The sequence below is a fragment of the Muscardinus avellanarius genome (genome assembly GCF_963383645.1).
Source record: "Muscardinus avellanarius genome assembly, chromosome: 1".
NCBI classification, from domain to species: domain Eukaryota; kingdom Metazoa; phylum Chordata; class Mammalia; order Rodentia; family Gliridae; genus Muscardinus; species Muscardinus avellanarius.
In genome coordinates, this window is record NC_137786.1 from 76,915,746 (window position 1) to 76,942,214 (window position 26,469).

General features: G+C 36.9%; 1 protein-coding gene across 1 annotated transcript in view; it reads left to right on the top strand.

Annotated features, from left to right (window-relative positions):
• ADGRV1 (adhesion G protein-coupled receptor V1) overlaps nt 1–26,469 on the top strand; it is a gene marked incomplete at both ends in the record, with an annotated part of 566,633 nt that overhangs the window by 165,916 nt on the left and 374,248 nt on the right. The window contains 12 exons of the mRNA XM_080707128.1: nt 1,839–2,094; nt 3,727–3,929; nt 5,462–5,638; nt 6,009–6,191; nt 9,352–9,531; nt 11,940–12,104; nt 16,654–16,771; nt 19,820–19,943; nt 21,096–21,234; nt 21,387–21,572; nt 22,147–22,379; nt 25,337–25,485. Coding sequence (XP_080563254.1) covers nt 1,839–2,094; nt 3,727–3,929; nt 5,462–5,638; nt 6,009–6,191; nt 9,352–9,531; nt 11,940–12,104; nt 16,654–16,771; nt 19,820–19,943; nt 21,096–21,234; nt 21,387–21,572; nt 22,147–22,379; nt 25,337–25,485 — 2,113 coding nt within the window. The remainder of the gene's footprint in view (nt 1–1,838; nt 2,095–3,726; nt 3,930–5,461; nt 5,639–6,008; nt 6,192–9,351; nt 9,532–11,939; nt 12,105–16,653; nt 16,772–19,819; nt 19,944–21,095; nt 21,235–21,386; nt 21,573–22,146; nt 22,380–25,336; nt 25,486–26,469) is intronic.

The window sequence follows — 26,469 nt, forward strand, 5'->3', positions numbered from 1 at the left end:
GAGAACAAGAGCTGAGGGATGGGTGCATAGTTCCTGAGAAGGGATATTGGCAGAGTCTCATATTATGCACTACTAGAGGAAAGTATAAAATTGGGGCTCAGAGCCAGTTGGTGTTTGCCCATGCCTGTAATCCTAGTACTTAGGAGACTGAGAAAGGAGGACCACAGGTTTGAGGCTAGCTTCAGCAACTTAGCAAGACCCTGTTTCAGAATAAAAAATAAAAAGGATTGGTGGTTTTAGCTCAGTGATAGACCCCCCGCCCCCTGGGATTCAGTCCCGAGTACCAGGAGAAAAAAAAAAAGTGGGACTCAGGTGCAAGAATGGAATCTAAAGAAGACAACTCTCAAAGAGAGAGTGCTAGTTGGAAGATAGGACTTGGGATACATAGATTACCCAGTGTATTTTGCTCAAATGCTTCTCTGAAGAATTATTTTACGTATGTCTCCACAAGTCTTTTATTCCATGAAGATGTATGATGACAATGCACTGATAAGAAATAAATAAAATAAAGTTCTAAAAATCCGAAAAAAGAACTGTCATGGACTTATCTCACAAAAGGAAAATTGTATATGATAGTCTGGCGTTTCTAGGTTCTTGAGTCACTTGAAAGGAGACTGGAGTTTTAGTATGTAAAGACTGCTGAAACAAGTTCTGTTGCATTTAATATTTGCTCTACGTGATACCAAACTGTAAATTGTATCTCTCGGTTTCTGTAGTTCCGAATAATTTTTCTCTGGTTAAAATTTCTTATAGAAATATGATCAAAAGTATTTAAATCTAATATGCCTAATACATTTAATACTATTTAAATACGTAGGATTACCTTAAATGTAGAATATATTTTAAAAGAATTGATTATCTTGCTCAGGAGTTGTTTTTTTTTTCTATAAAGGGCAGATAGTAGATATTCCAGGCTTTATTAGCCATCCATTCTCTTCCACACTATTTTGCCTTGGTAGCACAGTTGTGCTATAATGTATAAAGCAGACAGTATAGGCAGAAATAGACAACCTGCTGTTGAATAAGCTTGACTCTGTTCCAGTCAAACTTCATTTAGGAAAGATGATTTGGCCAGCAGGCAGCAGTTTTCTGACCCCTGGTTTATTAATAAAGCCCTTGGGCTTCTATCATCCGTGCCTTCTCTGGGAGGAGAGGAAGTGTCAGCCGGGGTAGAGACACAGGCTTGCAAGGCTAGTTTAGATCACTGCTATTTGTAGCAGCATTGCTAGAAAATGGGTATGAGGAAGGAAATGATAGGAGATGACACCCAAGAAGCAGAGAGAAGCCCTGTCAGCAAGGGCTTCACATGTTTTTTTTTAGCAAATGTGGAAATGTCTCTTTAGACAATAGAGATGGAAGGAGAGAGAGATGTTGTGATTTGTGTCTCTGTTTCTTTATCTGGATCGATGCATTGTTAAATGGCACATCTCTTTGGAGTAGCAATCCTGGGAAAAGTTGTGTAGAGAAAAATGTTTAAATAACTGTACTACTTTTTTTTTTAAATAGAGTTTTACATAAGGTAACTCTTGGATTCCTAGAGAGACTTTGTACTCTATACTATAAATGAAATATATGTGTCCAGGATATGATAATTTGGCTACATGTTTTATAATTTAGAGTTTAGGAATTGCTTTGGTTTTTTCTTTTTTGCTAACAGTCTCCTACTTCTAACATGAAGAGCTTGTGATTTATTTATGCAATCATATAATGTTGTTAAGCCATCTTTTGCTATTTAAGTTGTGGCCATATTAAAAGAAAGTTAAACTTTTTGGTATGGTGGTGTTACTATGCAGGGATGATGACAAAACAAATAAAGTCTTCTTTCTTTAAAATTTTAGATTTCATTTACTGAAGGCCAGGCACTGTCTACAATCACACTGACAGTTCTTACTGATGATATACCAGAGTTATCAGAGGTTGTAACTGTAACACTCACCCAAATTACCACGGAAGGGGTTGCAGACCCAGCAAAAGGTGCTACTATTGATGAGAAAAGAAACAGGTCTGTGATAACTACTCTGCCCAGTGACTCTCCCTATGGCTCCGTGGGCTGGCATTCTGAGTCTCTCTCCATCAGAGTAGCAGAGCCCAAAGGTAAGTCCTCTTGAATATTTTTCAGGTTTTAAGAAGAAGCTTCACTGGATAATTTAATTCTGATATTTCAAAGGAATTTAAATTTCTCTTTTCTTAAGACTTTGTCAATTTGACAGGCCATAGTCCTTCTCATTAATCTCTATTAAATTGTCCAATCATGTAATCAAAGCTTGTGATTTATTTATGCAATCACATAATGTTTTTAAGCCAGCTTTTGATATTTAAGTTGTGGTCATATAAGGCTATTAAAATACTTTTCATTTTTAAAGTTTACTATCATAATAGAAATGTTAACATTCTTATCAAGTCATCGCAGTAGAGGTAAATGTTTTTATTTTTCATTGTTTATCTGTTTTCTTTCCTCATTCAGGCTTCCTATACATTTTCATAGTTAAAAAGCACAGTAAACAACACAATGAAATGTGCATGGTACCAAGACATACATCACTTAACCCCAAACAGGATTCATAATTGAAGTGTCCCTATTTTTGAGTACTGAAATCTTCACCTTAATAACTATTCATATCAATTGTTGGATACATATATTTTTGTAGATAAAGGCCACTTGATTTATTTAAGCAAATGCTAAGTGTAGTGTAATGTAATATGCATTTAGACTATACTGTGTGACAGTTCTAAAATTTTCAGATTACATCATGGACATTCAGCTTTGAAGTACTTTTCACATGAAGAGTTGATGGGGGGAAATGACATGTATTATGTCCTGGGCCATTATATACTCATATGTAAAGAAACAGAAGCAGTAGTCTCAAAATAAACAACCTGCTTATGTTTCACTCAATAAACATTGTTGAAACATCTAGTAACAACCAGAAATTGCACTGTGTGTTTTGGAAACAAAAATACAATATTCAGCCAATTTAGCCAAACTCAGAGTCTAGTGGGCAAGATTAGTAGGTTTTTTTAAAAAAATTATTTTATATAACATTAAATTTTTTAAAAAATACAACAAAATAAAAATAGCTGCTTTGAAATACATTGAAGCTTGTTATGGGCACTTTGCTGTATGAACAAAATCACCCTTCTTCTGATGATTAGTCATTAAATGATAACTGTGTATTTATTCATTTTCAAAGGATCTTCTAAGCATGAGTAATTAGTACCTGTGTCCAGCCTTTATAGATGTACTTCCCTATGACTTTGAGCGATTTCAGAGACAGTATATGGTATATAGAACCCAGGAGACAGCACTATAGAATCAGAGTCGAGGGACTAAAATGAGATATAAGACCAGGGGTGCATGGTGATTTTCAGCATAGCTTTGGGGACAGTAGAGACAAAGCACAGGATACCCCTGGGGAGTATATGTTATCTTTGTTTTACTTTTTTTCTTGAGCTGTCTAAAAGGGTTCGCGAACAATCTCAGCTACTGCTTAATGAGGCCCTTTGCAACTCATTGAGACCCTGTTTCAAAAATAAAAGAATGAAAAAGAGGCCAGGATTATAGCTCAGAGGTAGAATGCCCCTGGGTTTCATCCCCTGTGCCACAAAATAAATAAGTAAATAAATAAATGAATAAAAGGATAATGTACAGTATCCCACCATGGTTGCCTGAAATAGCACTGAGAGGAAACAGGAAAGCTTGCTTACTGGAGGTGTGTCTATCCGCAGAGAACGTCACCATTCTGCAATTGCGAATTGTCCGAGAGAAGGGACTATTTGGGGACCTGGCCATTCACTTAATCGCTAAACCAAACTTCTTACTACACACCAATAATCAAGCTATTGAGAATGAAGATTTTGTGCTGCAAGAAACAATATTAATAATGAAAGAAAACATAAGAGAAACTTATGCCAAAGTTGCCATTTTGCCAGTAAGTGTGAAGTGCAATAAATATGTAAAATAAAGGAAAATGTTCTTACATGTAAAATTGTGATGCTTTTACAGTTAAAAATCTTTTCTAAAACAAATGCTTTTTAACATAAAGATATCTTTTCTCACCCAAATAAATATTTAATGATAAATTAATAAATATTTTATATGTAGCTGGCAAAATAAGTGGATCGATTATATTTATTTTGGGATGGAAATAATTTTGAATGAACTTTGCAACACTGAATTTGGATTAGTTTTATATCTCATATTATGTTGATTGCTAGTTGCTTTAAACTAAGAATGGAATGAAAGAAAGGCTCAAATCAGTGTAGTTATTTTTATTGTTGTTTGATAGGATACTATTTTCCTTTCATAATATAATTACTTGAATCAAGATTAATATTCAGATGGTTTGGGTCTAGTTTTTGCACTTTATATATCTGTATCTATTATAGTATTATATAACAATTACTGGAGCTCAGGATGTAGCTTCGTAGCATACAGCAAGGTCCTGAGTTTGATTCTTAGCACCACATATGTACACAATTAAATATTGTATTTATAAATAATATATCATAATATAACATTATTATATGTATATTATATGTTATTAAGTAAATGCGATATAGTAATATTACTGCTAATATAAATGGTATTGGTGATATTACATAATAATGTCTATTGGAGAGTACAGTCTGGGAAAGATAAAAGGATGGGGTAGAAATTAGGTTTTCTTTCCTTTATTATATGTTTTATTTTTATACTTTGAAATTTTTTATTCCCTCTTTAAAGATTAAAAAAAAATAAGTATCTAAAATATAGTATTACATCTAGATTTACAAGTCAAGAACTTTCCAGTTTAAAATATATGTAAAAATTACCAGTTTCTCCTAAGTTTCTTTTGGAATATTATAAATATAAGGCATGTTCAATAGGGTATGGATAAAACTGTGGGGTAGATTTCTAAAAATTATTTTATGTGCTAATAAGAATGAGAGTTCCATCAAAACAATTACGATTAATCTTGAATATCCCAAGGATTCTGAAGTTAGTGGAAATGTACTAAAATATGAATAGAAATCTTTCTTACATGTAATATAGCAGTTCGTTTCTGTAGAGGAAGTAACTAAAAAGAATTAAATCTCTTATAAAAAGCAATCAGAGCCGGGCGTGGTGGCGCACACTTGTAATCCCAGCATTCGAGAGGCTGAGACAGGAGGATCGCAGGTTCGCAGACAGCCTCAGCTACTTAGTGAGGCCCTTTGCAACTTAGTGAGACCCTGTTTCAAAACAAAGAATAAAAAATAGGGTATAGTTCAGAGGTAGATGCCCCTGGGTTCCACCCCCTGTACCACACACACACACACACAAATCAGACGTAGTGGCATGTGCCTGCAGTTGCAGGTGTAGCCTCTTGGGATGCTGAGGTTGAGGATTGCTCAAGCTGAAGGATTTGAAACAAGCCTACAAAAAATAGTGAGACCTTTTTTCCCAAACAAAAACAGACGTCTTTCCTTTCCCACTTTCCAGGATGATACTCCTGAGTTGGAAGAAGGATTTGTTGTTGCCATCACAGAGGTGAACCTGGTGAACTCCGACTTCTCCACAGAGCAGCCACGTGTGCGAAGGCCGGGGATGGAAATAGCTGAGATAACAATCGAAGAAAATGACGACCCCAGGGGAATTTTTATGTTTTTTGTTACCAGAGTGAGATGAATTTTCATATATATAGATAGTAATACAGAAGCTCTTCCCTGCTAATTTGATCAGTGTTTTAAAATATATTTTCTACAAAAATTGACTTTGCTTATTGATATTTATAAGTAGATAAGTAACCATATTTGTCTTTTAAACTAATCCTTAATTCTCTTTGAGAAAGGCCAAAGTATTTATCAAGTTTGTTTTCATTAAATTTTGCTGTCAAAGTTAAGAACTATTTTGCATACTTCTGACTATTAACTTGTGCTTTGAAGGTTGAAGTATAAGAGATGTCAGCGGGAACAATAAATTTAGAAAGCAAAGGCTTAGGAGAGTTACCCCTTCTGTCTTAATTTTCAACTTCTGTTCTTTATTAAAGGATGTTGGGGGAGTTATTACTGCTCAGGAGCTGCCTTCGCCCTTGGGTGTTCTTCATGTTCCAGTAGTGCGGCTGGCCGGGAGCTTTGGGGCAGTAAATGTTTATTGGAAAGCAACACCAGACAGTGCCAGCCTGGAAGACTTTAAGCCATCCCACGGGACTCTCAAATTTGCAGATGGACAAGTATGCTTGTCATGAACATACTCACAGTTTTTGCTTGTGTTTCAAACATTTTATAGGCATCCACCATCAATAATGAATTTATATAATTGATTGCCAAATACACTCAACTCTAAATATTTCTCTTTTTTGTGGTACTGGGGATGGAACTCGGGTGCATTCTACCTCTGGACTATACCCCCAGCCCTATTTTTTATTATTTATTTTGAAAGAGGGTCTCACTCAGTTGCAAAGGCCTCACAAAGTAGTAGAGGCTGTCCTTGAACAGCGATCCTCTTGTCTCAGCCTTCCAAATCCTGGGATAACAAGCGTGTGCCACCACAACCAGTTTAAATGTTTCTGTGTGAAGTCAAACAGAAGTAATATTAACTACTGTGGTTCTAGGAAGAGAATTTTAAGAAATAAGAATCTCACTTTTTTCTGAATTTCCTGATTCTACTTAAAATAGAAGTTATAAAAAGGATAATTGGCCTAGAGGTGCCTAACAATGTATAAAATTGCCAAAGGAACTTGACTAGGCTTTGTATCTTTAGTTTCTTTTTCCTATTTACCCCTTAATGTTCAGGAATTTTAACTTAGAATTTTCAATATAGTTTTTTGATATTAATTTATATCCAAGCATTTATTTATTATTTATTTATTTATTTATTTATTTATTTATTTATTTTGGTGGTACTGGGGTTCCTGGAAGCCCTTCTATCTCCGGGCTACACTCCCAGACCTATTTTTACATTTTTATTTGGAAACAGGGTCTCCTAAGCCAGCGCGCGCGGCTAGCTTTGAACCTGCGCGATCCTCCTGTCTCTGCCTCCCAAGCGCGGGGATTACAAGCGTGCGCCACCACGCCCGGCTTTATTTATAATTTAAAAAAGACTAAGCCAGGCATGGTGACGCATGTCTGTAATTCAAGTATTTGGGAGGTTGAGACATGTTTGAGGGCAGCCTTAGCAATTTGGCAGGACTCTGAGAAACTTAGACTCTGTTTCAAAATAAAAATAAGATAGGGATAAGGGTGCAGCAGTACACCCTCAGTAAAAAAAAAAAAAAAAAAAAAAACAAAAAACTAGAACAATAGGTTTAGAGGGTAGCCTCAGCAATTTAGTATGACTCTTAGCAATTTAGACCCTGTTTCAAAATAAAAATAAAATGGGGCTAAGGGTGCAGCAATACACCCTTAGTACAAAAAAAAAAAGAGAGAGACTAGAACGATAGAAAAGAAAAAAAAAGTAGTGTAAAACTTGAAAAAATTGAGGAGCTTTTACTTTCTAATGGCATCTGGGGCTACTATCATCCCCTGGATCATTCAGTGTCTTCCTTGGGGTTCTATCACTGACTTTAGGAACCTGTGAAGGCCTATTGGTTTTAACAATTATAAAATACTCTTTCCCAAATGATTGTAAGTATTCTTAATATTGGGCATTTTGTAGTATATAAGAATAAACTATTTTTGTAAAACTTTTAATCAAAACATGGAAAGGTCATATGAACGACCATGAAAATGTTAGCAACTTCAAACACCAGAATCTATTTATAGGTAGCCTATTTGCCTAGACAGATTTGCATAGTGTACATCACCTTACTAGTTGCTCCTAGGGGTTCAGTAAATGCTGCTGAAAGATAAGATGCAAATCTAGACTTTCCTTCTCATCAAGGCCTGTTATTGTTAATGTTTTTGAAATCGTGAGTTTTTTCTTATCAGATTTAGAACTTTGAAACATGTCCTATTAAAAAGGGCATGCAGATATGTGAAATTTTTGCATTAAAAGCAGAAAAAATAAATTGATTTTTCATTGAAGCTAGTTATATCCCCAGCACTTAATTCTGAGCATTAAGTTGGAGTCCAATCACTTACCAGCATCCTTAGAATCATCATAGTTCGTAAAGTTCACATCCCACAGGGAAGGTATTCTGTATTATACAATCTACATTTGAGATGTGGATATTTTAACAGGCTTCCTTTTTGGCATTTGATTTCATTTAGACTTCCACTTATCTGAGTGTGGCATCCAAATTTCTTGCTTTCCTAATGTGAAAATAAAGTTTTAAGTGGATCTAGGTAGAAAAACTTCATTTTCTGATAAATGTGTTGAAGTACAGGAATTTGGCTGTGAGATATAGAAAAAAGTTTTGAAACATGGAAATATAGCTAGGATATTTCTATGACTATTAGTATAGACCAAATTTTAGTTATAATTGTATAAAGACTTTTTTTAGTACAGAGAAGTAGACTAAATACTGACCATAAACATGTAAGAATAGCAAATTTGAGATTTCTTCCAGGTTGTCTTTCCCCATGTTGTAAAAATTATTTATAGCCAGATAAATAGTTTTATGATGCTGTCATATGCCTAAATCCCAGCTATTTAGGAGGCTGAAGAATGAGTAGAGCAAGGTCAAGGCCAGCATGGACAACTTAGTGAGACCTTGTTTCAAAATAAAAAGAACTAGAGCCTGCTGCAGTGACCTGTGCCTGTAATTTCAGTACTTAAGAAGGCCGAGACAGGAAGATCACAGGTTTAAGACCCTGTTTCAAAATATAAATAAATAAATAAAAAGGGCTGGGGCACAGCTCATAGGGAGAATGCTACTGAGTTCACTCCTCAGTATCACAAAATTAATTATTTCATTAAAACAAATTATAAAAACTGGAAAAGTAGCCCTGTGTTAGAACACTCCTAAATTCAATCCCTACTACCCACCACACACACACACACACGCAAAAAGTTGAAGCCAATGAGTTTTATTACAGAAGTCAATGATAATTTTATGGTTCTATTTTATGTTATATGATATTAATACCAAGCATACCAAGTTTCCTGTTTGTACAATGCCCGTTAGAATCAGGATGGCATTTAAAACTTCTTTTGAGAATACACATTTATTGTTTTATCTATCTGGAAATATAATACATTGTATTACGTGATAATCTCTTTTATCTTAAAAATAATAGACTGTTAATTTCTGACTTTGAGATACTGTAAATATCCATGACTCCAAAAGTATTAGGAATATAACAAGGGCCCTGCTTTTTTAGTTTTGAAGTTTCAACTAATATATTAAAATATATTGAGGGAAAATTGTTATGACAATATTTCCTTCTTGTTCCCTCCTTCTCCCTCTCCCTTCTCCCATCTGTCGCTCCCTTCCTTCTCTTCTTTCATAGGTCACTGCAATGATAGAAATCACCATCATTGACGATGCACAATTTGAACTTACTGAGAAGTTCAATGTCTCCTTAGTCAGCGTGGCTGGAGGTGGCCGACTTGGTGATGATGTTGTGGTAACTGTGATTATTCCACAAAATGATTCTCCATTTGGAATATTTGGATTTGAAGAACAGACTGTAAGTTAAATGTATTGATGGAGTGTCTTGTCCCAGGCCAAATGTTCATGTAGCTTTAGAAGAAGCGTCTTTTCATTTTTGTGTTGAAACTCTTCTTTACTCCTCTCTTGTGAGTCTTTGATGTGTACTGAGTTGACTGGTGAGGCAGGGCCAGTCCTGTGCACAGTCTGATAGAAATGGAAGCTCTTCAAACCAGGAAGTTACAAAAGGCACAGACTCCTATTTAGCAGGTATAGCTTGCTAAGATGTATATTTTATCCATACCTTTTATTTTCTGCTTACCCTACTGCCAGACTAGCAACCTAGTTGCAAGCAGAGTTCTTTGGTGAGCCTGGGTGTTACATACCAGGATGGGCTTAGCACTGAAGGAAATTACCTACTATTCAGGTACTCTCTCATGACTTGTATTGAATAAAACACTACAGTCACCCCATTTCATATATATTTCTCTTCCCTCTCATTGGCTGTTTCCATCTAAGATCTGAATGAAGAGACAATTGCTGTTGGTTCAACCACTGAAAGAGGGAAAGAACTTAACCAATAATAAGAATTAAATATTTGTGTAGCTAGGGTTTCTGACCACTACTAAATTGTCACTGTATCTTAAATATTAAGCACCACAAACTATCTTAATCATTATTACATGGTGATTATGTTATCATTATTATGATTCTAGCTTTTAAAGGAAATTCCCGCCGGGCGTGGTGGCGCACGCTTGTAATCCCTGTGCTTGGGAGGCGGAGACAGGAGGATCGCGCTGGTTCGAAGCCAGCCTCCCTGGTTTAAGAGACCCTGTTTCCAAATAAAAAAAAGTAAAAAATACGTCTGGGAGTGTAGCCCCGAGGTAGAAGGGCTTCCAGGAACCCCAGTGCCACCAAAATAAATAAATAAATAAATAAATAAATAAATAAATAAATAAATAAAGGAAATTCCCAGGTAAATATTCATTAAGATCCTTAGATAATTCTCATATTTCTCATATATTCACCATCTTTTCTGGCTGTATATGTCACCACTTAGTAATCACTGTGGGTCATTTTTTTTTTCTTTTTTTTGTGGTACTGGGGATGGAACCCTTCTACCACCAGGTTATACTCCCGACATACATACATAACACATACATACACACATACACACACATACATACACACACATATATACATATATATACATATATATGTATATTTTTTTAAATTTGGAAACAGGGTCTCTTAACGCAGTGAGGTTGGCTTCAAACCTGCACAATCCTCCTATCTCCGCCTCCCAAGTGCAGGGATTACAAGTGTGCGCCACCATGCCTGGCACTGTGGGTAATTTTCAATAATAAACCAATTATTCATTATTGCTCCTTGTCTTTCCTGTCCTGTGTCCTATGGATGAAAAGCAATGTCTACAATATGCCTATCAGAGCCCACCTCGCTAGATGACCTAAAATTTAAATGTTTTCTCTAATATGCCCAAACTAGGGAGTATTAGAAATAGCAGCAGGACTCCAGATAATGGAGGGGAAACCTCAGCAAAGCTAGAATCGAAGAGTAGGAGAGGGAGAAGGCTGAGGTTGATTAATGGAGGAGCTACATTCAAATATGTGTAAAAGTATGAATGTAGCATGGTCAACCTGAACACTCATTGTTGGCAGGGGAGAAGGGGAGGTGGGGAGGAGAGGGCACTAAGCACAGTCTTAATGTATGCTATTTTCAATATGATCCACATAAAAATAAAAAAAATTGAAATAAATAAAACCTGAATTATCATGAATTAAAAAATAAATATAGCCTAATAATTGCCCAATGATTTGTTCAATGGAATTTCAGTTCCTTAAGAAAATGGAAACTGTAAGAGTGAAAGAGCAGTTTTGCTGTAGCCCACTGAGGCTCTCTTACTCCTTGAGAAAGAATGAAGCAAAAGTGTTTGCAAGCTGGGCATGGCACATGCCTGTAATCCAGTACTCGGCAGGCGGAGACAAGAGTTCTATACCAGTGTTCTTAGCTGGCCAACCCTTGTGCATATCTCTTCCCCAACTGACAATTCAGACTCCTTCATTTGGTGGTTCCAACCTTCTCTAATTCCCAGGTATCTCTCTATCCACCTGAGAAGTAGAGAAAATGCTCAGGGCTGTGAACTCACAGCCAGTGTCAGGAGCCTGTATATCCCCTGCCTATGATCTGTTGACCAAATTCAGTCATATGCTCCATCTAATTGCCAGAGAAGATGGAAAATGCCAAGTAGTTGAATGTCTAGAAAACAATGGGAATGGAGTTTATTGAAATATTTTTTTCAGCCATACAATTGTAACATGACAGAGTTCTGAACTCAAAAACTACAGCGATTGTGAACAAATGAAAGATTCTGTTTCTTTCTCCTGTTAATAATATTATTATTGTCTCACTGGATTTTCTGTCTTTCAGGTAATGGTTGATGAATCCCTGTTGTCTGATGACCCTGAATCCCATGTGACATTGACGGTCGTCCGGTCTGCAGGAGGAAAGGGAGCTGTCCAACTTCAGTGGACTGTAGAGGAGAAGGCTAAGGATGATCTTAGTCCTTTGAATGGCACACTTCATTTTGATGAGGTAGAGTCAGCAGCAGGGTTCCTGTAACTTTTCTCTAGTAGTGTAGTAGTACTTATGAACTTGTATAATAGAATTAATACAGCTGGAATTTTTAAAAATCCATACACACACACACACACACACACACACACACACACACACACACACATCTTTCTTTGATATTGTTACTCTTTTTCTTTTTTTGTGGGTCTGGGAATGGAACCCAGGCACATTTGACCTCCAAGCTACAGCCCCTGACTTATTTTTTATTCTTTATTTTGAAACAGGGTCTCAATAAGTTGCAGAGAGCCTCACTGAATAGCTGAGGCTGTCTGCGAATCGCGATCCTCCAGTCTCAGCCTCCCGAATGCTGGAATTACAAGCGTGTGCCACCATGCCCAGCAACATTGTTATTCTTAAAATAGTATTATTTTTATTCCTCTACTCAAGCGGTCCTCTCTGCATAATTATTTATTCTAATTTTATTTCCTTTTTTTTTTTTTTTTGCAGTATTGAGGATGGAACCCAGGGGCATTCTACCTCCAAGCTACACATCCAGCCCTAGTTTTTTAGTCTTTTTAATTTTTTTTTTTGAAACATGATCACACTGAGTTGCTAAAGGCCTCACTAAGTAGCTGAGGCTGTCCACGAACCATGATCCTCCGGTCTCAGCCTCCCAAATGCTGGGATTATAAGCATGTGCCACCACACCCAGCTTTATTCTTATTTTATAATACATACATTTTTAAAAAATTTATATGGAATTCTAGAAGAACCTATATTTCCTGAGACTTTATTAAACCCACTCATAGAAAGTCTGTAATTCCTCAGATCTTGTTTACTCAATGTAAACTGTGAATTGGAGTCTCAGAATTGATGTTAGAAGAAAACAGCTAATGAGAGTAAAAAGTATAACAGCTCTGTGTTCAGCCACAGCCGGTTACTGCGGTCAGCACAGGCTCTGTGGCCTGTAGTTCTGAGGTGTCAGCAAATGGTTTTTATCTCTATTATTTAGGTTTAGGCTGTGGAATGCCTATCTGTCATCTAGCCCATTCCAAATTGACACTTAATGAGTGAGAAATATGCATAGATTTTTAGATTTTTGCATCTTCAGTCACTTTTCCTTTTGTTGTTGGTTTGGGTCCCTTATGGTGTCTCCATGTGCATTTGAAAAAGACACATCTCCCCAACAAGTCTAGTGCCAGTTTAACACAGAAATCTCTTTCCTCTGTCTTTATGTTTTAATCTTCAATAAAAATATATATTTCTTGGTGTAAACCTCAATCAATACAGATGGATGTCCAATAATTAAATTCCCTGAAATCCTCCTGGATCTTGTTTTCTACGTCCCAGAGGTAACCACTACTGACAGTTTTTTAGAGTGCCTTCCAAATTTTTCCTATGCATGTCTGAGCATATGCAACGTATTCTTACACAAATGTCTGCAATCTGTTCTGTGAATTGCTCTTTTTATTTCACAACTTATTTTAAACATTTATTTTTATACCAACCCAAATCGACTGCGCTAAATAATTGGTGACATATTTTTCATAACACCTTTCTTCACGAGCACTTTATTTCTCCATGACTTTTTTTTTATAGTTCTTATATTTCTTATCTGTCTTCCTGCAATTGACATTTCTTGTTCAGTGTTCCATTTTCTCTACTTCCCGTTTTTGGAGGCTTTGTATGCTTTTCAGGCTTCTTCTGTCACTTATATGTTATCATTTCCAGGTACTTCTCTTTCTAGTCTTGGTTCTCTTGTGATGCTTAGAGTAGATCCTGGAAAAGCAAAATAGATACAAATTCTATAGCTAGCTAGAATGTAATCCAAATCTTCACTCTCCCACTTAATATCATGTGACCTTAGGGAAGTTTATTTAATTTCCCTCTTACTTGGCTTCTTTTTCTCATTCATTCTCTCTCTCTCTCTCTCTCTCTCTCTCTCTCTCTCTCTCTCTCTCTCTCTCTCCTCTCCCTCCACCCCTTTGCGGTACTGGGGATGGAACCCAGGGGCATTCAACCTCTGAGCTGTACTCCTAGCCCTATTTACTATTTTTTATTTTTATTTATTTATTTATTTTGCAGTACTGGGGATGGAACCCAGGGGCATTCGACCTCTGAGTTATACCCCAGCCCTATTTTTTATCCTTTATTTGGAAACAGGGGGGTCTCCCTGAGTTGCAAGGGGCCTTGCTAAGTAGCTGAGGCTGTCCTCGAACCGCGATCCTCCTGTCTCAGCCTCCTGAATGCTGGGATTACAAGTGTGCGGCACCATGGGCGGTTTAACTCCCCGATCAATACTTCTAGTGCTTTCATGGTCATTCGTGGGCATACAAAGAGCACTGGAAATTCGATTTGCCCAATATGCACATTCCCAACTGAGGATGTAAACAAAGGGCCTCGTCATAGTCAAAGTGCTGTCATGTTTTGTTCACTTTTGTGCTGTTTTGGCTGGTGCTTTCACTGCTTCGTAGACACAAGAAGGCTGCGATGTGTTCCAAGGAGAAACTACTCTTTTGTGTTAAAGAAGCTTCATTCAAGTATGAGTTACAGTGCTTATTTAGCATGAAATATGTGTTAGAATTATTCAAAGTTTTCGCCAATATGTAAATATCTGCAAATGACCACAAAAGTGTTCAGTGGATCTTGAGGTTACAAATAATGTTAGGGAGCAAATTCTCAACTAGGGAATCTAAGAACAATGAGAATCAACTATACATAAACTTGGTAGGCACCAGCCAGGCGCGGTGGCGCATGCTTGTAATCCCAGCATTCAGGAGGCTGAGACCAGAGGATCGTGGTTCGCGGACAGCCTCAGCTACTTAGTGAGGCCCTCTGCAACTCAGTGAGACCCCGTTTCAAAATAAAAATAAAAAATATAGGGGGAGGGGGTGTAGCTCGGAGATCAAATGCCCCTGGGTTCCATCCCCAGACCCGTAAATAAATAAATACATAAATAAATAAATAAATTGGCAGCACCTCATTGGAATTACATAAAAAATAAATGCATACAAGAATGTTCGTGGCAATATTTTATAATAGTACATCTCCAGTGCTATATAAATATTGCAAATAGTATAAATGCAAACAAAGGACTGTCTATAGCAACCAAAAGGATAAGTTCATTCTATATGCATAAACATGGATGACTTTAACATCATTATTGGAAAAAAGAAGCAGACACAATGCATTTAAGAGTGAATGAGCCGGGCGTGGTGGCGCACACTTTGTAATCCCGGCATTTGAGAGGCTGATACTGGAGGATCATGGTTCGCAGACAGTCTCAGTTACTTAGGCCCTCTGCAACTCAGTGAGGCCCAGTTTCAAGATAAAGAATAAAGAATAGGGCAGGGGTTGTAGCTCGGAGATCAGAAGCCCCTGGGTTCCACCCCCAGTACTCCAAAAAAAAAAAAAAAGTGAATGTCAGGATAGGGAGAGTTTTGATATATAGAACTGAAATGGAGCCCAGTTTAGTGATATGCACTTGTAGTCCCAGATACTGTGGAGGCTGAGGCAAGAGGATATCTTGAGCTCAGGAGTTCAAGATTAGCTTGAACAATATAGTGAGACCCATCTCAAAAATGGAATAAAACAAAAAAAAAGAACAATTTAAAGGAACAGTAAGAATAAATAAAAATAAAAGGTCATTGTCCAAGGGAGATGATGATACAGACAGGGCTAGGGTCAATATAAATTGTGCTCCTAGGATCCAATAAAAATTAAAAAAATTAAACATAACAACACACTGAACCAGGCATGGAGGTATGCACTTGTAGTCCCAGCTACTTGAGAAACTGAAATGAGATGTCAAATGAGCACCAGAGTTCAAAGTCAGCCTGGGCAACATACTGAGACCTCCTGTCAAAAATAAGTAACACTCCTATTAAATGGGGCACATATGAAAACAAAGAAAAACAAAATCTTAAAGATGAAGATAACAGAAAACCAAAATATATGTATGAAACACCAGGGTTCGGGATGGAAATTTAAGATTTTCTTATGAATGGCACTCCTGCCTTTCTGCCTTCAGTACTCGTATTAGCCAGAAGGCTGTTGGTACCATCTTAACATTGACAAAACATGCCACGAGTCCATGTCCATGATAAACAACAGCAGGAGTCTCAGGATCATCACTGTGGTTGTGATCCTGGGTGTCTCATATTTTTCCCCTTTGAATAGAGCCCTACAATGATTGAATCTGTGACATTTATCTGTTTTCAGTATGAATGTAATGATTTAACCCTCTAAATAATTGGGTGTTTAGCATTGACAATTTTCAGAAAATTAAAGAGAAGTGTTCATTTCTTTCATTTTTACCATTAAGAACTTAATAGAACTTATAGTCTGAGCTTGTGTGTGTGTGTGTGTGTGTGTGTGTGTGTGTGTGTGTGTGTGTATGTGTAGAAATTCTCCTCCCTAGGTACAACCCAAATTCTAGGTGACAAAATAATCCCTAAAAAATGCTAAGAAAATGGTTATGAACATAAAAATTGTACTGCTAAAAAGAACACTCAAAACTTGACTTTGGTAGATCTGGAAAATTTATCATTTTTTTCATTTGATGTAGACTGAGTCCCGGAAGACCATCGTATTGCATACACTTCAAGACACAGTCCTGGAAGCTGATAGGCATTTTACAATTCAGCTGTTATCAATTGATGAGGTAGAAATATCTCCGATAAAAGGTAAGAGAAATAAACATTTTTGGAAATTAAAAAGTAGATTCTCAGAAAAAAATGTGAATAGATAATCAAGAGTTACAAAGGAAGGCAGTGTTAGGTTTTATAATTTCTAAAATTTTTGCTAAGCCATAAAGATATAATTTTCTACTTGTATTGCAGATAGAGTTTTTTAAATTAAAATAATAGTACTCAATATTGGTAAGGTCATAGGTCAAGTTTCATACTGCTAGCTGTGATTTTTATTTTTATTATTTTGTTTTTGTTATTGAGGGTTGAACCCAGGAGAATTCTACCTCCAAGCTGTACTTCAGCCCTATTAATATGTCACAGTAGGTGGTAGTGGTCATGGTTTTCTCTGTTGGGAAGTTGTTAAAGAATGGATGAAGATAGTCACGAATGTAGTAAGTGTTCAGATCTTGCTTCAGTTCACATGGCTGTGCCTGCATGATAACAAACATTTGACAGAATAAAGTGGTGTCTAGTGGCGTTAGCAGTAGTGCCCCTTCCCATTCAATGTTGGCCCCAACCTTCGTTTCCTGGGGGTGGGTGAGGCGTTTCAGCAGCAATCATCTACCAACCAATGGGATCTACTTAGTGGTGACTGGTCTGGGCATGTAAATGGTAAGAGTCGCTGGCCTGACCACACCATGGCATGGCCACTTGGGTTCCTGTAGAGATGGCCTCAGTTTCCACCTTTGCCCTCAAAAGGTTGCTTCTTGCTTGGGAGGGGGTCTTGGGATTCCCAGTCAGAGGTCCTTGAGCTGTGCAGATAAGGTGGGGGTCCAGGGGCTGTTATGCTGTTTGGAAATACTCAACTTTCGTAGATCCAGCCTTAATGTTTTTCTGACATCCTAGTTAGAGCAGACCCTGTCCAAAGTGGATATCAGAGTTAATACTGTGGGAAGACAGATAATGAGAATAGTTTTACCAAAGATAATGAAATATTACATAAAGTCTATATTCTGCCATTGATTTTAGTGTTTCCTTAGAACCGAATGTAATGTAATGTTACCGAATGTAACAATAACCCCGGACATTTTTGAAAATTGTATGCTTTCCAGCAACTTTGTATAATCATTCAAAACACAGTTAACAACAAATGCTAGTGAGCATGTGGAAAAGTGGGAGCTCTAATACATTGATGGCAAGATTGAAAATTAGTTATTATTATGAATTTTTTTTTTAATTTTGAAACAGAGTCTTGCTAAATTGCTGAGTGTCTCACTAAATGTTGAGACTGGCCTTGAATGTGCAATTCTCCTATCTCAGCTTCCCAAGTACTAGGATTAGAGGCAGGAGCCACCACTCCTGGCTGTGATTTATTTTATAAGTAAAGTTTTGTAACAACATTTATAAAATAAGACAGGGAATTTTCCTAAATGATCCAACAGTAGAAGACTGTTTAAATGTAGCAGAATATTATGTCACCATTCAAACAAAGTGGCAGAAAAGCCCTTAATTATGTTAAAAATTAAGAACTCTTGCTGGGCGTGGTGGCACACACTTGTAATCCCCGTGCTTGGGAGGCGGAGACAGGAGGATCTCGCAGGGTCTAAGCCAGCCTCACTGATTTAGGAGACCCTGTTTCCAAATAAAAATATAAATAGGTCTGGGAGTGTAGCCTGGATGTAGAAGGGTTTCCAGGAACCCCAGTACCACACACAAAAAAATTAAGAACACTTAATTATATAGGTAATTATGTTAATAAAATAAGCTTAACATACAACATGTTTTTCTTATACAAAGTTACATAAAATGGAATTATTTATTTGAAAAACTAATAGTAGTTTTGACTATATTTTCTGAACATATTTAAAATAATTACATATTACTCTTGAAATAAAGCATTACTTTATTTTTTTTATTTTTATTTTTTTGTGGGTCTGGGGATAGAACCCAGAGGCATTTGACCGCAGAGCTACACCCCCTGCCCATTTTTTTTTTTTTTTTGTGGTACCGGGGTTCCTGGAAACCTTTCTATGTCCGGGCTACACTCCCAGACCTATTTTTATATTTTTATTTTGAAACAGGGTCTCACTGAGTTGCGGAGAGCCTCACTAAGTAGCTGAGCTGTCCGCGAACCGTGATCCTCCGGTTTCAGCCTCCCAAATGCTGGGATTACAAGTGTGCGCCACCACGCCCGGCTAAAGCATTACTTTAAAACTTAATATTCCAGGCATGGTGGCACAAGCCTGTAATCTCATTATTTGGGATTGTTCATATTGTTTTATTGCTTTGTTTATGAAAACTTTGTATTGCTGAATTATAATGTGGATATTCATTTTACTTGATACAGTTTTAATTTCCATTTTAGTAGAAATATTTGACAGTTTTAGAAATTCTTATAGCCAAATGATAGTCAGAAAATTAAGAATATAATGTACCTCCAAGAATCTGTTCTGTTGCCACAGAGGCACCTAACATATACACACAGATGATTGCAGTGAGCTGTAAACCAATTATTGTAGAAGTTAATTCATGAGGCCGAGTGCAGTGGTAATGCCTGTAATCCCAGTACTTGGGAGGCTGAGGATCGCAGGTTCAAGGCTAGCCTCAAACACCTAGGGAGACACTGTTTCAAAATATAAGAACAAATTTTAAAAGAGCTGAGATATAGCTCAGAGGTAGAATACTTCTGAGTACAATCCCCAGTATAGAAAAAAAGAGAAAGAAGGGAAGAAAGAAAGAAAGAAAGAAAGAAGCAAGAAAGCAGGAAAGAATGAGAAAAAGAAAAAGAAAAAGAAAGAGAAGGAAAAATAGAAAAAGAGAAAAAGAAAGAGAAAGGAAGGAGAGAGGGAGGCAGGAAGGGGCATTGTTAGCTTATCATAGGAGTTAGAGCAGGGTTGTTGCCCACTTTTTCGACTGCCCCTGTCATGTAGTGTGATCTTAAGCACGTCTTCCAAGATTTCCATGACTCAGTATGTTTCAGTGTCCTCACAGGTGAAACGAGGATATTAGTGCCTGATTTACATGATTGTCTTGAGAATCATCTAGGTTAGTATATGTGCAGTTGTGTTTGGGACAAAGTGTTATAGACCATCTTCAACTTAGGTAGTGCGTCAATAATCATTCGTGGAGAAAGGGGAGCGTTGGGAGAAGTCGGGATCGCACCATCATCTAGGCACGTCCTCATTGGGGAGCCCTCGGCAAAGTACAATGGCACTGCGGTCATCAGGTAAGAACCTCGTGATTTTCCTTTTCTTATGTGGGGATTATGATGTCTTATTTAAATAATTACCCTCAGTACATCATTCTCGAACACTATATCATGCCTAGTGCTCACGTACTGTCATTTTACATATTGGTAGCATCCTTTGGAGAGTGCAACATACTTTGGGCAGAAATTGAAAATATTTTCTGACCTATCTTAAAGTTAGAGCATCAGGAGGTTCTAGATTCATGGGTGATTTGCACAGCCTACGCCAAGGAAAACACAGGAAGTTGAGACAGAAGGTCTGTGCTTTCAGCCCCATTCTGCAACTAAACATGTGACACAGGGGTCACCGCTCTCTGTAAGCATGTATGTCCTAGCTAAAGAATCATCCCTTAGAAAATAATTATGATCAAACATTTTGATTCTAAGTGTTCCAATGTCAGAGCCTATCATATAATGAAGGTAGCGTGATCAGAGGCAAATTTGTTTCTTCCCAATTTTCTCATGAGGCATGGAGATGGCAGGTATCGAAGCAGCTGGATTTGACCTCATATTTTATATTTTGATAGTCATCCAAAGGCAATACTTTATCTTTGCCATTAGATTGTACACAATCTGAGGTTTACTGTTCTTTAGAAAAGTTTGTTAATTATTTCTATTTTAAACCCTGAATATTGATTAAAAATCTGCAAGTGCTTCTTTTTGTGTCATTAAACCTTACACTTTTGGTGTTCATTTTTTTTTTTTTTGCCAGCATTCTTATCAAGATAGATTTGTACCAGCTCAGTACTTTAGATGTGACTATCTTAGAATTTTAAGACTTTCTTTTGATTTAGAGTTGATAGATTAATTAAGATAAACATAATTTTCTTTCTTTTTTTTGTGGTACTGCAGAATAGACCCAGAAACATTCTACCTCTGAGTTACACCCCTAGATCAATTTTATTTCTTATTTGGAAACAGGGTCTCACTAAATAACTGAGGCTGGCCTTCAACCTGTAATCCTCCTGTCTCAGCTTCCCAGCTACTGGAATTACAGGCATGTGCCACCACTCCTGACTCATAAATTTTTAGAAATAATAAAAATTGATTACTGCTGAAAGACACAGAAAATATTTATGAAAAGTACCACGACTAGACAGAGATTGAATATATGCATGTCCATTGTTGCAGCCTTCTTCGTGGCCCAGTGATCTCAGGGGAGGTCACAGTGTTCTGGAAGATTCTTCCTCCTTCTGTGGGGGAATTTGCTGAGACGTCAGGAGAACTGATGATGCGGGATGGGCAGTCTACGGCCATTGTCATGATACAGGTACCAGTGTTGAGGGCTTCTATGCACCTGTTGCTGTGTCTGGGTTGTTCATATTGCATATTGCAGAGTCTGTTGCAGTTGGGTAGGTGACAGGCATTTCTCTTTGGCTTTTCTGGATTCTACTCTCAATGACTCTTTCTGTCCTTCTCAAGGCTTTGAATGATGACGTTCCTGAGGAGAAGCAGTTCTATGAATTTCAGCTCACTGGAGTTAGCGAGGGAGGCGTGCTGAGTGACTCCAGGCGCACCTCCAACCTCACCATGGCGGCCAGCGACTCTCCTTACGGTCGCTTTGCCTTTGCACACAAGCAACTCCAAGTGTTGGAAGCCGCACAGAGGGTACGGTGTGAAATACTTATGATCTTAATACCATTTTTGTTTTTGATATTGGGAATGACTTTTAAAAGGTATTTTTTAAAGAGTAGTCAAGTTTTTTTTTTTTTTTTTTTTTTTTTTTACAGATTTATTTACTCCTAACAGCTTACTGGCTTCCTTTTCTTTTCTTTTTTTTCTTTTTGTTTTTTATATGTGTGGTACTGGGGATTAAACCAAAGGCATTCTACTTCTGAGCTATACCAAAAGACTTTTTTAATTTTTGTTTTGAAACAGAGTCTCCCTAGGTTGCTTGGAGTCTCAGCTAAGTTGTTGAAACTGGCCTTGAATAGTTGATTCTCCCATCTCAACCGCCCAAGTACTGGGATTATAGGCATATGCCACTACTCCTGGCTAACATTAATTTTATATATAATTTACATAATTTCATAACTTTTTAAATTTTCAACATAATCCTGGTGATTAGAATCTTTGATTAGACATAGTGTTATGTGGGAGATTAACCATTAATCTCCCACATATTATTAAATCAAATTATTAAAATTATTAAAATCAAATAATTAAGTGCTTTTCACAATAGGTTAACGTCACAGTCATCCGCTCCGGTGGACATTTTGGCCTGGTAAGACTCTGGTATGAGACTGTGAGTGGGACGGCAGTCGCAGACTTGGATTTCATCTTCGCAGCTGGGGAGCTCCTCTTCCAAGAGACAGAGATGGTGAAAAGCCTGCATGTTGAGATCTTGGATGATGACTATCCTGAAGGCCCTGAGGAATTTTCTCTAGTAATTAGAAAGGTGGAACTCCAAGGAAGGTAAGAAAGAGGAAGTTAGAAGAGAAGGACAGAGAGCAGAGAGAGAGAGAGAGAGAGAGAGAGAGAGAGAGAGAGAGAGAGAGAAACAGACACAGAGACAGAGACAGAGACAGAGAGACAGAAAGACAGAAAGACAGAGAGAAAGCTATGTGTCTAGAGATTAATACAGAGCTGTAAAACAGTTCTTGCCCAGGTCTTTTTCAAATTTTCATGCCATTGACATTGAAACAGGTCATACATAGAAGGGAAATCATTACAAAGATTAAGTATTAGTTTTTGAGGTGGTCAAAATTAGAATAGCCCCCCAAACCCTAAAAGTGGAAAATTTGCAGTTCTGGTCTGTGAATGTATTCAGGAGGGCCAGGGAGCTGAGCATGACATGGGTCTAGTAATTTGGTGAGGAAACACTCTAATGGTTCTGCAGGTCACAGGTCCCTATTTCTGTGCTCTCCCAAGTGCTGGAGTACATCTGAAGGCCACAGTGTTTTCTCATAGGTATATGAGGTAGATGCTTGCCCAACAGCAGTTTTAATGTGGGCAAAAATTAGAGTCAAAGACAGTTGTCACCATTGTTTTCAGTGACGATAAAAATCACCTCCTGATTCAGGGGGAAGATTTGATTAATAGCATAAAAAATGCCCTTAGCACACTTATTTTTCCTTTTCTGTCTTCTTTCTTTCTTTCTTTCTTTCTTTCTTTCTTTCTTTCTTTCTTTCTTTTTCTCTCTCTCTCTCTTTCTCTCTTTCTCTCTTTCTTTCTTTTTCTTTCTGCAATACTAAGGATGGAACCCAGGGGTTACACTCCCAGCCCTATTTTATTTTTTGTTTTGAATAGAAGTCTCATTAATTTTCAGAGGGACTCACTAAGTGGCAAAAGTTGGCCTTGAACCCGAGATCTTCCTGTCTTAGCCTCCCAAGTAAAGGCGTGCACCACCATGTGCCACAGGCTTAAATACCTGTGGCTGAGCTGCTTACAGGTTAAGCAGCTCTTCAAGTTTCTCTGCACAGTCAGCTTCTGTAGAACCCACCCAGGAAGGGGTGAGGGGGGGTTCACTGGAATAACATTCACATATAGAGAGGCTTGAAACAACTTTTCTTGTACACAAAAATATTTTTACATTTGCTAATACGTGTCATGCTTTAGAAAGGTTTTAAACTAAAATATTTAACTCAATGACTTTGTCATCCCAGCGTGTGTGTGGGGGAATTTTGAGTTCATATATATTTCAAATCTTTAATTTCTTAGAAATGATTCTGGATCTGGCAATGGAAGTGAGTTTCTACTCATGTTATATATGTTAAAATTAAAGATGTTTCTTATTTTAATTAAATAAATTCAATTTGGGAAAAGCAGATGATTAAATATGAGATATTTGGGATTTTTACTAACTAGGACTTGACGATTTTTGCTTCCTTGGCTACCATTTGATAAAAGCAGTTTTTATTTAATTTTAATTCTGCAAAATGAATTTTTTTTTCTCCAGATAAATTTCTAGATTTCCTCCAATCTGAAAGAGAAAGTAGTAAAACTCAGTGTTTTCTTTTTGCCTGCTTGCTGATGTTACCACATTACCTGCTCCACTTTGCTGAATAAAATTATTGGGACAATCCTTTGTAAAGAAGGAAAAATAAATGTACTAATTTGCTAGCAAATTGGAGAAATCTATGAGCTAAAGCATTCAAGAACAAGCCCCAAATTCTCCCCAAACAAAGGAGATCTAGTCCTTTTTGAGAGTTATCTCTCCAGAGTCACACTGGCATGTTACCAGAAGCAACCCAATTTATCAATTCATGTTTGAGTGTTTGTATGCAGATTCTTAATCATGCTGGTGTATTCTATCAGAAGGGGTACAATTCATGTTTAACTCTTCCTTGAGTCCATTCTAATTCAGATCCACAGATGCCAGGTCCCCTTCCATCAGCAAAAAGATAAGAACAGGTTGTTTGTTAACAGAAGGTAAAGGAAAAAGGGGGAGGCCAAAGGAGGGAAAATGCCAGCTTTGAAACAGGCTGCCTGTTTGCTTCCAGGGTCAGATGCAGCCCCAATACTCCAGGGTTAGCGTCCAGGGTCAGCCCCAATACTCTGTCACCCTGTGTTACCATAAAATACTCACTGCTTTGATATTCATTGGTGGCAATCAGGTGATATACAGCCCATCTCAGAATACTGATAACAGTTACTCTCATTTGCTACTTTAGTCTTTAGTTTTCTAATTTTGCCCTATATGAAACCTCATTTACCACGTTTCAACCTTTCGACACATGATAGGGTATAAATACCCGGTGAATCGAATTTAGGAATTGCATCGAGAACTAAAATAATTTTCTATGGGCTTTTCAGCTGCAGGACTTAAAGTGATATAAAGCCCTGGAAGCTAAAAGTTACTTGTTGAAATTTCTATCAACCACGAAAAGGCTTTTGTAGAAATATGTTGTTTTACAAGTAAACTACTCTCTATATTAAGTAGAGGAAGCCTTAGTTAAAACTGCATTAAAATATTTTCTTGATCTTGATGTTTTAGCTTTAATTTTATTTAGTGGCATGACACTTCTTTAAAATAACCTGCTTACCCTAACATCATAAATCTCAAGCCCAGCTGGTTCACAGTTCCAGTATTGTTGAGTATGTTCAGCAGTGATCCCCACAGCTCTGTTTTATAGCAACTACTTCCAGATTCCTAATAGTTTTATTATCTTCATATTGCCCATGTCCAGTGACTTTATATTATCTTTGATTTTATGTAGGAACCAACAATTGGACGCAACATAAAAATCTTTTTAAAAACATCATTTCAAAAAAAGAGTATCATTTTAGTGTTGAGAATCTTCAAAAGCATTACAATATTTCATAGAACTAAGATATGGGATTTTAAAGGACCTTTCAATTCATGCCAAGTAATTACACATAGTTATTTTATTTTGTTGTGTTTTAAATTTTTATTTCTGTGACTTTGCAAGAGGATATGATTTTACCATCCAAGAAAATGGACTTCAGATAGATCAACCTCCTGAAATAGGAAACATCTCTGTTGTTCGAATCATAATAGTGAAAAATGATAATGCAGAGGGCGTCATTGAATTTGATCCAATGTATACTGCTTTCAAAGGTAGGTTTAGTTTGCTGACTTATAAGTTTACCACCAACTTCTGAATTATAATGTACTTAAGCATGCCATTCAGTTTGAATTCCCACATGTAAATTTTCTTGGTTTGCTGTATCTGTACCAGACATTTATCTTTATTTTATATTTAATTACATGTGGATATAAGTAAGTCTTTTGAAAATATACTCTCAGCTACTATTAGGTAGTCTTGAACCACCGTATATATATGGCAAAGCCAAATGGTTAGACATGTCAATCTAGAAAAACTATGTTTAACCTTAAAATTATTAAAACATTTTTGTTTTAAGCATTTTATGAAAACCTCTCTGACTTATGTAATGTTTAATTTCCTGTGTGATTATAAAGTAGTGAATGTTCATTTTTTAATGAATAATTTGAAATGAATATGTCATTGGGCTGCAAATGCAGGCACTATCTGGACTTTGATCTTGATTTCTTGAAAATGTTCCTGATAGCAGCTTGCCTAATAATGCTATTTCCTTCAGAATGCAGATATATTTCTTTCTAGGTAGAAAGAGGTGGCTACATTTCTAGAAAGTGATTTAATTTAAAGAAAGACTATGAATAGAACTTTCAAAATAAACGTGTTATCTTGTTCATGCAATTAATCTATTGGCTTCATTGCCTCTACCAAAATTCTCTGGGTATTTAGACATTGTTAAAATTCATCACAAATCACCTTTATAGTTGGTTAATGATGACTTTATGGCAAGTCACAGAAGAATTTACTACTTTGCAAATTTCAGTCTACTTCATGACTTTAAGTCATGTTGCATTTTTGCACCAAGAAATGATTAAGAGTGTGACTTTTGTCCTTTTAACTGATTTCTAATTGAGTCACTGTCTTTGAGGGGATTTGGAATAATATTTCCTTAACAGTTACAATGAAAATTCAGTATAATTTAGCCACAGATATGTGAACTCTACTGAGTAATATTTTAATATACAGAGGTTCGCATGGCTCAA